The 14,595-nt window shown below is 39.2% G+C and overlaps 1 protein-coding gene across 1 annotated transcript in view; it reads left to right on the forward strand.

Moving 5' to 3' along the window:
- Positions 1-2,820: 2,820 nt before the first annotated feature.
- The window catches only part of aldh1a2 (aldehyde dehydrogenase 1 family, member A2), a 28,920-nt gene continuing 17,145 nt past the window's right edge, over positions 2,821-14,595 (forward strand). Inside the window, exon 1 of the mRNA XM_088413085.1 lies at positions 2,821-3,054. Coding sequence (XP_088269211.1) covers positions 2,938-3,054 — 117 coding nt within the window. The 5' untranslated portion in view covers positions 2,821-2,937. The remainder of the gene's footprint in view (positions 3,055-14,595) is intronic.

The following is a 14,595-nucleotide window of genomic DNA, read 5'->3' on the forward strand; positions in this document are numbered from 1 at the left end:
GTAATGACCATTTGTGGCGCGGCTTACGAACGTCACATGACCAAGCAGATGAGCTGTGACTGGTCGTTAACTGGTCGTGAGAAATAACTTACTCATCAAATGAATTATGGAGATTTTTGTAGACCTGGAAATGGCCAAATAACTGTAATATCCCCTCCCCAAAAAAGAACAATTTATACACATATCGATGTATTTCCTTGGCATGTGCTTAATGCTTAACTCGTCGTCCATCCAACAGAGGGAGCTCCATGAATAGGTTTAGCAGTGCCGGTTGAGTTTTGTCACCCCCATCCACACGCCGCCTTATCTTCCGTTCACTTGGATTTGTGAAGCGCTCAGGCGACAGGCTTGAGGAGCCTTGTGTTTGTTTGCAATGCATTCGTCATTGTCACTGAGTGTATGCGCACTTTTCTTTGAAGTTGAGCTCGCACAAGCGCACACAGCCGCGTGCGCGCGCACACACTCTCGTATTTGATTGTGAAGAAGAAAAGAGGTCTGATGTGCTGATGGACAGCAAGCGTCCTTTGGGACATTTCATCCTCATCTTCGTCATCATTAGCGTCATCATCAACATCCTCACTCAATCTTTTCATATTAGAACTTGTTAAAGTTTGCAGGACTGTGTTCGGGGTACATGTGTCTTCTCTGAGTGACACGTGCACAAAACTTGGGAGTAGTTGTTGGATTCAAACTAAAGATAGCAGCTGTCGTATCAGCGATTACAAAAGTACCTGCGGTTGCATAACAATCAGTGTTCGCATCAGTTGTAGACAAAGTTACTAGTCTTAATGGCGGTGGTCGAAGTCGTGCCGCTATTATTTTCAGTGGTTGTACTAGTGTCAGGTGGTGGTGCTAGTATTTGCAGTAGTAGAGCTAGTAGCAGTAGTTTATCAGAAATAATACAATGAACAGTGGTAGATATATCAGTGATAGTATCACTCCAGTAATATTAAATGCACTGAGGGTAAGTGTTGTAGTCCCAGTACAAGTACAGAAAGAGTGGGAGGTTGACCGGAAGTAGTAATCGTTCTGCTGCTAAAATAAGTATTACTGCTACTATTCATAGTAGTAGTGATTGTAGGAAATATATTAGAAAACTAGTAGTTGAGTACAGGTAGTAGTAATGGTAAAGGCAGTAGTGTGGTAGTGTCAGTAATAGTACTCGTGCTGATGGTGATAGTGCCAGAACCGATGGTAGCAGCAGCATCTGTAATAGTACAGTACTAGTATTTCTTGTAGTGGTGGTAATAGGAGTAGCAGCAGTTGTGACGGTGATTGTCGTGGTAATAATCCTATCACTACAACAATGGTGTATTAAAAATTGTAAATATATCAGTTGAAATACTTTATCAGTTGTAAACGTAGTAATAGCAGTATTTAATACAAGTACCTGGGGCGATTGAAGTATCAGTGGTAGTAGAGGTAGTCGTAAGAGTAGTGGTCAAAATAGTATGTTTGTAGTAGGGGTGGTGAGGGGCTGGTTATGGTTGTGAGAGTCATAACATATTATTCTGCTATATGACAACAAGGTAACAAAGTATTAGTACCATTAGCACTGATAATGTCAGTACTAGAGGCTGTGGTTTCAAAGCTATGAATGGAAATATCAATTGAAATAGAAGCACTAATAGCAGTTGTAGTGGTGGTAGTTGTAGTAATAGTAGCATCAGTAATTGTAGAAGTGGTAAGTAATAAGCTACATTTACTTTAATTCACTCAAATAATTTGGGTAATATATTGTGTCTTGACAGAGTAGTTTCAATGCGAGATGCTTTTTAATGTTTGATTTATTTACTTAGTAATCGCTACATTAACTCCATTACTTTTATTGAAGTAACTTTTCGGATAGTCGTCAGAGAAGTTTCAATGCAAAATACTTTTAATTTATTTTATTTCAGTACAGTAAGTCCAGAACGTAGCTTTCTATATATGCCTGAAGCAAATATTGCTAAAAAAAAAAAAAAAAAAAAAGTGTAAACAACTTTGAACTTTGGCCGAATCTGTCTTAATACGAAGTTTTACAAAACTTTATTGTTAATATTATATCGGTGGATGACGTTAAAAGTTGCACATTCATACTATGTCTATTTGACGTTCATACTACGTACTTTTTTCCATTGAATTATCACTCAAGTCATTACTTTTAACACTTTTTAAAATGACTTTTACTGGAGTCATATAAATACTCTTACTTGAATACAATTTGTGTGTACTCCACCCACCTCTGAGTAACAGCTTTAAATAGCAGTGACGGTAAAAGAATAATGTGGTATTAGTAGAAATTGAGGTGGTGTTGGTGGACAAGCTGTGATTTTATCAAAAGACGCTATTTTTGGATGTTTATTGCGAGGCTGAATGGAGGCGCTACGTGTGGAGGATTATCACCTGTAGGAGTAAGTAGTGCAGAATAGTGGTGGTAGTAATAGTGTAGTGCTCATTTGCATGACATTTTAGAGAGGTCGATGGTCGTTTGGCACCCCCGTGTCACTGAGGAAATAGTGGCACACAATGAAGGTGTCGAAGGAGTGCGCGTGGAAGTGGGAGATTAAAAATGCACGCACGGGGAAAAACGAACGCAAGAAAACAGGAAGAAAAAAAGATCATTACGTGGAAGTTTAAAAGCAAACGGTATGGAAAGAGAAGCGGTGACGATGAGGAGTGAATCAACGACGAGTGGGCGTGGTGCGTGCGTTCCACCTCCTTAACTTTATGTAAATTTGCGGACTAGTGTGGAGTGGAGAGGTAGTTTGCAAAAAAAAAAAAAAATGGAGGAAAAGAAAGGACAGCCCTTCTGGTGTCGGCCCAATGAAAGTGAGCCTCGGCTGACACCTGGCTATAAACCCACGGAAGGAAAAGCCCAAAGTCCACAGCAGCGTTGTCTTCCTTGCTCGCTCGGCCGTGGGGGGACGCAAAAGATAGGCGAAAAGCAACGCCGCGATGACTTCCAGTGAGATCCACATGCCCGGCGAGGTGAAGAGCGATCCGGCCGCTCTCATGGCATCCCTGCAGCTCATGCCCACGCCGGTACCCAACCCGGAGATCAAGTACACCAAGGTCAGTCCTCCACCTTGCGTTCTTCGCCCGCTCAAGACGCTTCCACCCTCTCCGATGCGCTGTTGTCGCACTTCAAAAAGTCGGAAAGTTGTAATCAGTTAACTCTTTGCTGAGTAAAATCTTGAAAAGGTGTTAGAGCCGAAGTAAAGTGCGAATTGGAAGTGAAAACTTAATTCTGGCATTTTAAAATATCTATAAACGCTGTACATCACTGAAAGAGGCGATGCATTCGATGCATTTTGGAAGTTTGAGTTAAAACAGTCTAAATCACATATATTGACCCCCTTTTCAAAGAATTCAATTCATAACATGTGTTTTCTTATCAACACAGGCTGCATTGATTTTACACTCCGGAGTCTATTAATCCACTACAAATGTTCAGAGATTCAAAATATGAATAAATATGTAACAACTGTTATGGCTAAGTTTTGACCTATTCAATATTTTATTGTGTTTGATTTAATGTTAAGTCGAGCTGTGATTTGCCTCCCGTAGCCCATTTTTGGTTACCTCATTTTGCTACAAAATATTAGAAACAGCTCTCAGCGTGTGCAGTTATTTAATTCAATTGTTTATTTAAAAGTAAATGTTAAAAATTATGCAAAGCTTAAATAAAATGCAATAGCTTTCAAGAACTATAAAACAAACTCTTCATCGTTTATTTTAAAGTTAGAAAACTACAGCAACAGTAGTACACATTAGTGAATTAAAACCACTCTGGCAGGTGCGTTATTATCTTCACAAAAGTAGAATTGTGGCATCCTGTACTGAGAGTGTGCACTTTTTATTTTTTTTCTATTGTTTGCATTATGTGCATTTGAAAGCCTTCATGCATGAATAACACAAAGCCACCATTAAAGTGTCAGATTTAAAATTACTAGCAACAAAAGTCCACAATGATGATAGAGTTTCACTGCCCGAGTAGCCGTGTGTGTGTTTACACTGATCACTGGCGTGTAACTCGTTCATTTTGCGTAACTAAGATTGCTGTCAATCATTTTAAGAAGCATCTGTGTGGAAAGGTGAAAGTGAAATCTTTGCATGTGTGGTCTCCTCGCTCACAAGAAAGCTGTCTGTGAAATGCTAATGATAGAATGACATATGTTTAGCTGGAGCGCGTAGCGATATCGCAAATGTTTCTGAACGTGGGAGGAGGACAGAGATGGAGAAACAGCTGGAGAATGGAGTCACGCGAAGATGTTGATTTGAGTTGTGAAGCAACATGAGCTGCACCACCGCCTAAATAATGTTCAATTTAACCTTATTGCATATTTTTGCTGAGTAATTCAATATTTTGTCAACGCAGGGTCTATTGTCAATGGACAAGTATGACCAGATTTTGATCTGTGTCTTGGCCTCAAATACAGATCTCAATAGCCTAACGGGCATAATTGACATGGTTGTTTTGAACATTTTTGCAAAACAAGAAAAAACTTTCCAGTTTCCTCGATTTGACCTTTGCAGATTACTGCGCCCTGACTGACAAGCTATACAAACATAAAGAACAATTTTAGCCAAGTGCATTGCCATTTTTTATTGACATTGTGACAGTAAATAAAAAATGACAGAGTAACGATAAATTCTTAACTTAAAAGCATTTTTACCAATACAATGGTATTTTTTATTTATTTTTGACTGATTTGATTCTTTATTCTGAAAAATGAGTTAGGCAATTTTGTTAATAGGCGGACGATATGTTTCAAATCTCATTATTTTCTCTAACAAACTTGAGTAAATTCTATTGTGTTGCGAGCAAAGCTCATGCACAGGACAAGGCTACCGACCTGATCGATAAGTTGGTTACCAGAGGTGGCATAAATACTAAATCTTATTTAAAAATACTCTCATACACTCACCTAAGAGAGAGCTAAGATTTCACTTATTTGTCTAGACTCAAACAAGAACAAACTCTGAATTTGGAAGAAAAAAACAATTTTTGTTTTCATAATCTGGCACAAAGACACAAGATTCTCAGGTTAAAAAAAATCATGCTAAAACTTGACATCTGTGTGATCAAAAAAAAAAAATGTGTCTTCACAATTTTGTTTATGTTGTGAAGTGAGGAATAAGTATCCTAAGTCAGCGATTGGTAAATACACTCACTGAGTATCTGAACAGTACAGTACATTCCAAAATGCTACCTATGTGTACATTATTAACCTGAAAACCCACAACAAATTCAAATTTAACTGATGCTCTCCCTGAGAAAAAAAAACAGCTTGTAAATTCTTTGAAAAAAGAGGTCAGAGTTGTATCACAAGCAGTAAAGTAAACCATAGCATAGTTACCTAAGGAAATGTTGCCTTTTTAAAAAAAAACAAAAACAACAAGGACGTCTGGTTGCTTTGAATCAGCCTCACCTTAATACCATGACTTGGGTCAGCGATAATAGACAAAGAAATACAATTAATTTCAGGAAGCTATATTTTTTATTGATATTGTTAAAATCAATTCAAAATGATTTGGGTAATTATGCTATCAACTTGACACTATGTATTTTTTTTTCCTTAGAGAATTTTCGAATGCCGAAGGGTTTTAGGTTTTCGGCTGGCCTGGGGTACAATAAGATTTTCCCCCTTAAGATCTCATTCAATCAAGGTCTTAAACACTCTCTAATGTACGTCTGTTTTATGTCGTGTCAATGGACATTGAATAAAAGTGACTACCGTTAGCCTATTTCAACACTAAGGAATAGAAATGAGTTATCTGTTGGCGAATCTACATTTAAAGCACTCGTAATACAGGATACCTGAAAAGTCTACTTAAGTACAGTAATGAAGTATTTGTACTTTGTACTGTATTTAGTTACTTCCCGACACAATTGGGAACAAGTGTTTTTTTTATTTTTTACGATAGCGAGATTAAAGGGCAATGCTGGATGATAGTGTGGTGTAAGTCCATTCAGTTCTATAATTGCACTCTTAACACATACCTTGGTGCCACAAGTGCAAAGGTCAGAGCGCTGCGGAGGATGTTGTGTGTGCGTGTGTCGGCCCCGAGCCGTTCTTCCGTTCCCTCGTACAGGAGGAAATGTTTGGGAGCGACTTGGTGAATTAACCCCAAGGAATTTGGATCATCCAGTCCCGGATGGTTTGGTGGACACGGGGGGCACAAGGCCTCTGATTTATGGGCACCCCTAGCGTGGGCTCTCCTGTTGTCCACCCTGCTGACTGGGAGGGAGCGTTGAGGCTCACCGGCCCGCGATGCAACTACGCGCCTCCCTTACGGCTTTCTTTACAAGCATGCGGCCTGATGAATAGTGGCCATTCTAAAATTGGACCGCAATTTCGGCACAAGCGTTTTTGAGAAATTGACTATTTATTTGAACACGTTGCGAGGGTTGCAGGCTTACCGGTGCCTATCCCGGCAGGCTTTTGGCAGTAGGCGGGGGACAGCCTCGGTTGCCACCCAATCGCAGGGCGCTATTATAATAAGCAGCTAGGATATTAATGTCTTTGTATGATAATATGACTGAATGGGATGAGTTGGTTTCCGTCCGAAAAAAGAAATGTAAAAAAAAATAAAAAAAATAGAAGCAAGTCTACAAGATTGTTCGTACAATTAGTTTGAAGAAGTAATTTCTGCTGAGTCATGTGGTTCAGGTTTTTGTAAAGGAGTTCCAAGACACACCTTCAGGGGATAGTTAAGCAATTTCATTTGAAATTGTTGCAAAGAAGACACACCCACAAAATCAAAAGATTACTTAAAGCTGATTTTATGTTCTATTTTATATGCGAGTAGGTCATGAACAGCAAGAGAAAATAGAAAAGAAAACCATTTGTTTCACTTACATTTTGTCTCAGGACAGGCCACACGGAATTAACAATGCATGCTTCTACATTTTGTGCATGGATGATTTGAAAATTGACAAAATGTTCTGTAACGCCGCAATGTCCCAAACACAATCGAAGATGATATGGTCAGTGTCACAGTCATTGCCTCGCCCAGCCGTTGCACAAACAATACGTCGCAATGCAACAGTGACATCTGAGTGACCCTGCGAACATCTCACATCGAGCTGATACAGTATCGTTATTGATGATAAAGGCGGCTTGGGGCCATTGACGTTTGCTCCTTGTCCTTTTCACCCAGTCGGGAACTGCGCTCAGTGGGAAGCACTTGTAACGCCCCATTGAAATCTTTACCAAGAAAAAAAATGAAAGCTAGTCTCTTTGACTGACCAGCCAAAAACTCTATGCGATGAAGGTTCTTCTTTAGTCACCGTGCTCGCCCTCTCCCGCCCCCGCATTTCCATAGCGTGGAGCCTCCGACAGCTGGCTTACAAGACGCAAACTGTTTAAAGGTTGTCGGGACCACGACGGAAGCCATAAATAAAGGGAGCCATGATAGATGATACTGACACTTTTTGCTGGCAAAAGAAGGAAGGAGACGCTCACTGTAGGAAGAATGTTTGTTACCTAGCTTTAATCTCTCTATTCTGTAGACATGTCAGTGGGACATAATTCACAGATTTACAAGTAGAAACCTAATGCTTTCTGATATAAGACAATATCAGTTATCCATTTTTATCCATCTTATAGCCAAGACAAAAGACACTTGCTGTCGACAGAAATTGGCATCACAGTACCTAAAGGTTCAGGTTACAATTAGTCATGGCTCATGTTATTTGGGTTTGGCCATGTGACCTGGGCAAATTTCTAACTTGACTTCTTTAAATATAAATAAAGTTTACAGCACTTCCGCCATATTAGAATTAAACTTAACTCTAAAAATGTTAATGATTTTTTTTTTTTACAGTTCATTACTATACTGTATATATATATTTTTATAGGATAGTATGGCTGTAGTTTACTTTTGAGTACAAAACATTTTAAAGTACTGTTTATTTTTAAAAGTTAAGTGCAATACAGTAATAGCCTAATATGATAATTGCATATATATTTTTTTTACTTTGATGACGCACACACACACACACACACACACACACACACACACACACACGCAAGAAAACACATCAACAGAGACAGTCCAGAGTTCACTTACCTCTACTAAAAAAATTATAGCAAACATATTTTTTTAAAGTAAATTGAGACAGTACCTTAAAAAAAACCTAGTGCTTCTCAAAGTTTATACACTAAGTACTAAACTGCTTTTTGTAGAACTACTACAAAAATTGTTTTGCTAAGTATGACAAAAAACCACCAACAAATCAATATAATACTGCAATTGTTCAACAAAACAAGAAGTTTTATTCCTAAAACTGGATTTGAATATTCACACTGCACTTAAATATACAGAATTATTTTAAACAATATTAAAAATAAATGGAATTAATGTATTATAAAACCCCCAAAATAAATACCAGAGAAAATTAACAATCCCTAAAATGTATATCAAAGCAAATTTAAATAAGCGTAAATGTATTGTACTAAATCAGTAAAGTCAAGTTTTTAAGTGTTTCATTTGATTTCTTGTTTTAATCTTTGGAATCTCATGCATTTAATTAATGGGATTTAATTCAGTGATTCTTTTGCAGATCACTAGAGGGCGCCCACGTATCCCACTTTGATGAATTAAACCTCAACTTCATTTTTGGTGACATCACACGTTACAGCACTTAACTTTTTTCAACAAAAGGATTATATATTACTGTTAGAATTATTTTGTATCTAGTGCTACAAGCAATGTATTTTCCGATTTTTCCGTAACTACTAATAATGGCTGTTATTCTTTATCCCTTACTAGTATTATTATAATCATAAAATGTTGCAGAATATTTTTTTAGTCAGCTGATTCACGTCCCATAAATAAATGGGCATGTTTAAGGACAGTCACATTTTTTTTTTGTGGCCATCCAATTTAGAAATTTGTTTAGTAATGAGCATGTGAGGAGCAATTAAGCTGCCCACTGTTGACAAACGGGCGGTTTAATGTGTACTTACAATGTGGGCTAGAGAATAGCGTCCCATTTTGTTTGGGATCTGTTCGCCAGTCATAAATAGCGAGCGCACTTTCACCATAGAAACCTGCGCCGCGCAACCTGGCTGCCCGTGCAGAGTGCGTGTTTGTACACAGACACGCACTCACTCTGGATGAAGAAGGGGCTCCATCAATCCGTCACTGATTGAGATAGTACAGACGGGGATTCGGGAGGGGTTCCGCGATGCTCGGCGCTGTCCACCCGGGTGTAAATTATGAGGCGGCTTCACCATGTGGGTGCTTGGCCCTGCTTCGCCAGAGTCTGACCTGCAGTTCTGGACTTTTTCACTTCAAAACCACCATCTCGCTGCCATCAAGATCAAACACAGAGCAAGTTAGGGGATACTGTGCAACCCGATGATTTATCACGAGCAGCACAGCGAGAATCCCCCCCCTCCCCACCCGAGTCTCCCCTCCCTCCGCTTGCCTTGCACAATCTCCTCGCCCGCGCACACACGCAGCCACATCTCAAGTCTAAAGCGTATCTCCTCGATTGTGACGGTTTAAGTGCTCGGCGTCATTTAGATGTCCGTTGGTGTGAAATGCCCGCTTGTGCAGCCCATGTAAATTTGGGTGGTAGCGCACACATGTCAACATGCCGTCCCCCGCCTCTTAATCACGTCCGAGGGGAAGGCCGGTGACAGGGAGGCCGCTCCGTTCACTTCCTACGAGACCCTACTTCTGCAGGCCTCCCGACGGCGAACGTGTAAATCCTGGAGGTGTGCTTCGGAAAAACACTGGGCTTCATAAATCTGCTAGAATCAGTTCCTTCCCCCCGGCGAGCGCAAGACGCAAGCGCTTTTCAAGATGTTTATTTGTCTGTTGAAAAGCATCACATGTCTTCAACGTGAAATGATTGCTTGCCCCCCTATCACCCCATTCACTCATCCCATGCGTAGAACAACATCTTTAAATATTTCTTTCACCTACGCTTTCGGCAATGATGGAGAGGCATGAAAAATGACACGCCAAAAACAGATCATCAGCCCAGCCTCAAATTGACATGGCAATGTTAGTAGAAGCATATATTTCGGGGGGATGTTTCATTTCGGTCCGTTGGCAGGCTCTTTATTATTTTTTTTAAAGTAATTTAAAGTCAGCGTTCAAGAAGTACAGTGCACGTTTACGTAATGATTCATTGTTTCATGAAATACAAACGTTTAAGTGACAAAGCTGTAGATTGATTTGCATTAAGATTGATGTACTTTATGATTTACGTATTGGCATATGTTTACGCCACACTTGTTTGGTGTGTTTCTATTCTATTCTCTTCTATTTATTGTAAGACAGATGTGTCTAGTCTAATGAAATCACACTCGTGACATTGAAACTTAGATTACTTTTCAAAATCGTTCCGCCACTTGTGGAATAGTTGTACTTCATTGTGACTCGCGAATATAACCATTGTGTCGTATTTAACAACAACTTACTGTAGTATCTTGATTTACAAATAACCCAAATTCCAAGAGTTTTTGTTAACGCGCTCGACAGAGTTTGGAAAAAAAAATAACGAGCTATGAGAGCTGTGTCTTGGCTGCAAACTCAAGTCACTTCACAACAAGTAATAGTTTGGTAATTATGATCACTTCTTCAAATAAAGACACTTTAAGCTATTTATTGCTACTCAAAGTTAAACAAAGCAAAAGTAATTCAACATTTGTGCATTCTACCAAAGCACAATAATGTTCTTACGTCGAATCGAGACCTTAGTGCTAACACAATGGAAAACAAAGACAAAAACAGAGAGAACTAGCATCATTGTTGTGATTGAACTTGAAGAAAATCACATGTGATGTAATTATTGCGTTATTGTGTTTATGGCTTTATAGCTTTAATCTATTGAATACTATCTATGTGGTAGTGTCATAACAGTTCAAGCAAGGGTTATTTGAAACACCAACAGTGCGATGTTACAATATTTACGGGCATATATTCTTTATCATCTGCAAAGAATAACTAATATTACTGTAAATTACCAGGGTCACTTTTAGAAACCCTTTTTCATTTGTGTCTGTCTGACGTTATTATAGCGCCACTTTTTTATTACGATGCCACATCTGCATTTCCATTCCGATACACTTGATGTTGTTTTAAGAAACAAGAACAAATCAAGTTGTCTCAAATCAACCTTTACAGACTATAATGAATGATGGCTGGATGACTCACAAAATTTGCAGGTACCAGTTTTTCACTCAGAAGAATTTTTACTTGTGTCAAATGTGTTTTCTCCTCCCAAGTGGGAACTATACAATTACAGACACACAGAACCTAAACAAAGACGTGTAGTCGGTGACATCGGGCTCTGCCGCAGCCCACATGAATGCCGGGTGGCATTGTCTGCGGGGTCAAACACGGCGGAAGAAAATGCTCACATGTAACTGCAGTAATTATGAGCGACCTATCCACTCGGAAAGAGGAAATGGTCGGTCACATGACAGAGGAGGATATGAAACTTCCTGCACAGACGAGACTCACAGGTGTTCGAGTATAAGACTGTGGAATCTTGGTGTGTTGTGAATCATACATTCACACACTCTTGCACCCTTTCACCCCCCTTACCTCCACTCAAGTGTGTCCATTTAAACAAACCACAAAAAAAAAAAAAAGACAAAAAGTGTGTACTGCTGCATATTTTTCCTGCCGTGAGCTGCTGAGCTGTAGCGGCCAAACAGATGTTTCACTGGCCGCTTCAGCTTATTTTCACTCTTCTTAATTCTTCCCATCACCGCCCATTCATTTAAAACAAATTATCCCACCAAAGCACACACGATGCCTCGTTAATATTAAATAAAAGAACGTGCTCAGAGGTGGGGTCTCAGCTTAAATGACGTCATTTACGGCTGCAGGATCTGCCAAACTAAATAGCACAATGCATTTAAGAGACCGAATTACCATCTGAATCGTACAACGTGCCGAAATAATTGTGTACATTGTTTTAATCTTTATGACTCCCATGGTGTGAATGGTGATTGAAAGCCTTTGGAGGGAGGCAAGGGAGATTTATTTTGTTGTTTGCAGTTGCTCTGTGGCCTCCGTAATCAGCTTCATTCTATAAAATAACACGTATTTTAGGAGTGCTAACTGCTTAAAACACGCCTACAATATAAGAGCTGTCAAAAGAATTCATTGCTAATCATCCTTAAAAAATGTCTTTGATAGAAGTTGTGTTTTTTTTTTCTTTTCTAAATTAAATTCCCAGTCATTTGGGTCATTATTTTGTGCACAGGTGGAATTGAGGGGAAAAGGTTTGGTGAGTCCTAAAGCTAATGATCCTGTAGATATCAGAATTCCTTTATTCCTGGTTATCTTACAATAGATTGGTCCAACTTTAATTCTGAATGTAGAGATGTGACTTTGTTGCTGCTCTGTGCAGGGCCGAATCTTTTCTAGTTGGATATTACAGTTATTTTGTCATGTCTCAGTTTTTTTTTGCTTATCTTACTATTTACCCTGTTGAAAAATTAAAGGTGACTAGCATACTTTAGATTTTCTGTATGCAGTCATCTGTCAAAAACCCCCCAAAAAGGTAAAAAAAAAAAAAAAAAAAAAAAAAAGGGATCCACACGCCAGTGCATGAGAAGACGATATGCACAGCAGCTCACAACATAATCTTCTAGGTATATCTTCCACACAAGGCTGGCCCGTACTGACCTGCCGGTATTGAATATGAGAATGAAGCTTTTTTCAGCCTCTTCCCATACGCGCTGTATGAAAGTTTGTTTCAATTTTGAGGTGTAATTTTACAAGGGGGCAAAAAAAATATATTAATTTGACTGATATAATTATTCTTTAACTTTTTTTTTTTTTTTTTTACTTTTTGCTTTCTGTATGCTAATTAAATCGATTTTTATCCATCAGAATTCTTGTGCTTGAGTTTTTGGCTCTTGGCAAACAAAGGTAAATCATCAAGTTTGGCACAACCTCCTATTGTAGGTTGGCTGTGCCAGTTCAGGCACAGAAGGAAGAGTTGTCTTTCCGATAAATGGGAAACTTAAAAAAAAAAAAAAAAAGCCATGATGGCAACTTTGATAAAAGTAGAATGATATGCAGTCTTCAAAAGAGCTTGCTTACCACAGAAGCAGCACCAGTTTAGCCCACCACATAAATGCAAAACATCCAGCTGCGATTACAGCCACAGCTACCGACAGCAATAAAATGCTAATGTAGCGAGCCATAGCAAAGCTCTTTTCCAAATTAAACTCAAGAGAACTTCGCATTTGAGCAAATCTACGACGGACAGGATGGATGTTGTCTCTTTCTAATATTATTTTCTAATTATTTGATAACAAAAATAAAACAGCACAATTCCTCCCAATGCTCTTAAATATAGCAGAAGGTAAATGGTTAAAAGTCCTTTAAAATGATTTAAAAATTACCGTAGATCAATCGATTACACATTCATATGATGCTGTCAACATGTTGTAATTCAATTTTGTGCGTAGGTTGGAAAACACCTCTGGCCTCAGTCCATAAATTATGATAATGCTGCAATAAAGTAACAATTATTATAGCAAATAGTTGCATGAAAAGCATTTAAAGGGCCATAAATTGTTAACATCAGCAAAAAAAAAAAAAAAAAGTTTTAGCTTTGATGCCTGTGGTCGGATTGTTTTACTTTGAAGAACATCGAGTGCCATGTGATGAAGAATTCTTATATAACAGCATAAATAAGTTCGTCCCTTGGTTAATATTAAACCTGAAAATCTAGGACAGTTGATCCACACAATAACTAAATTGCACATGACTGAAAAGAAATTTGCTGCGGTGAAAACGTTTCAATACAATTGCAAGCTGCATAGAGTATTTTATTGTTCTGGGGGAAAAGGGTCGTGGCTTAAAATCAATGTCAGTTTACATATTTTAGGCTCACGCATGTCATCACGATACATATGCATAACTACCGCATATCTGCATTGAAGAAACATCCCTGCCAAGTGAGGAAAACAGAGGCAACGCTGGTAGTACGTAAGACTTCAAAAGTCATAATACGCGACGGTAAAACGAGTGTGAGAATTGTTTTTCCCGAACGCGAAGGCATCATGTGAATGCACGGCGGCGCCCCCGCAGGGGATGGGAAAGAAAACACAATTTGTCATTTGAAAATGTGCGCTCTTGCTCTTGTTTTCTCACTCTTGCGCTCTTTGCCCTTCTTCCAAATGATCCTAAAAGCAATTTTCGTAAACCTCGAGAGTTGATTTACTCGGCGGCCCTGTCATCTCAATCAAGCTCTTCAATGGAACCAGACAAAAGTCTTAACACCAGTCCGAGGCCGAAGAAGGGCCGAGCCAAACGTGTCCTTTTCTTAGCGTGATTTAGATGGCGGCTCGCTCCGCTCCTCTCGCGCTTCTCCTTTTAGCAGCGCCTTGTGAGAGGGGTTACGCCACGCACAAAGCTACCCACCGTCTGCATTCTTGCCGGGACTGTTCAGGCTGTCAGGGGGGCTCGGCTGATTTAGGACTCCCCACTTCAGTGGAGACTATAAATTCAAAAACTAATTCAGTGCTCTCCGGGACTTTGTGTTTTTGTAGCTGGCCCCGCTGCTACTTATCGTTCCTGACAATTTTATGAAGTGCTCTTAATGAGCGGCAGATTAAAGGTGGC

Source organism: Hippichthys cyanospilos, chromosome 4 (genome assembly GCF_059441005.1).
Source record: "Hippichthys cyanospilos isolate Australia breed blue-spotted pipefish chromosome 4, RoL_Hcya_1.0, whole genome shotgun sequence".
Lineage (NCBI taxonomy): Eukaryota > Metazoa > Chordata > Actinopteri > Syngnathiformes > Syngnathidae > Hippichthys > Hippichthys cyanospilos.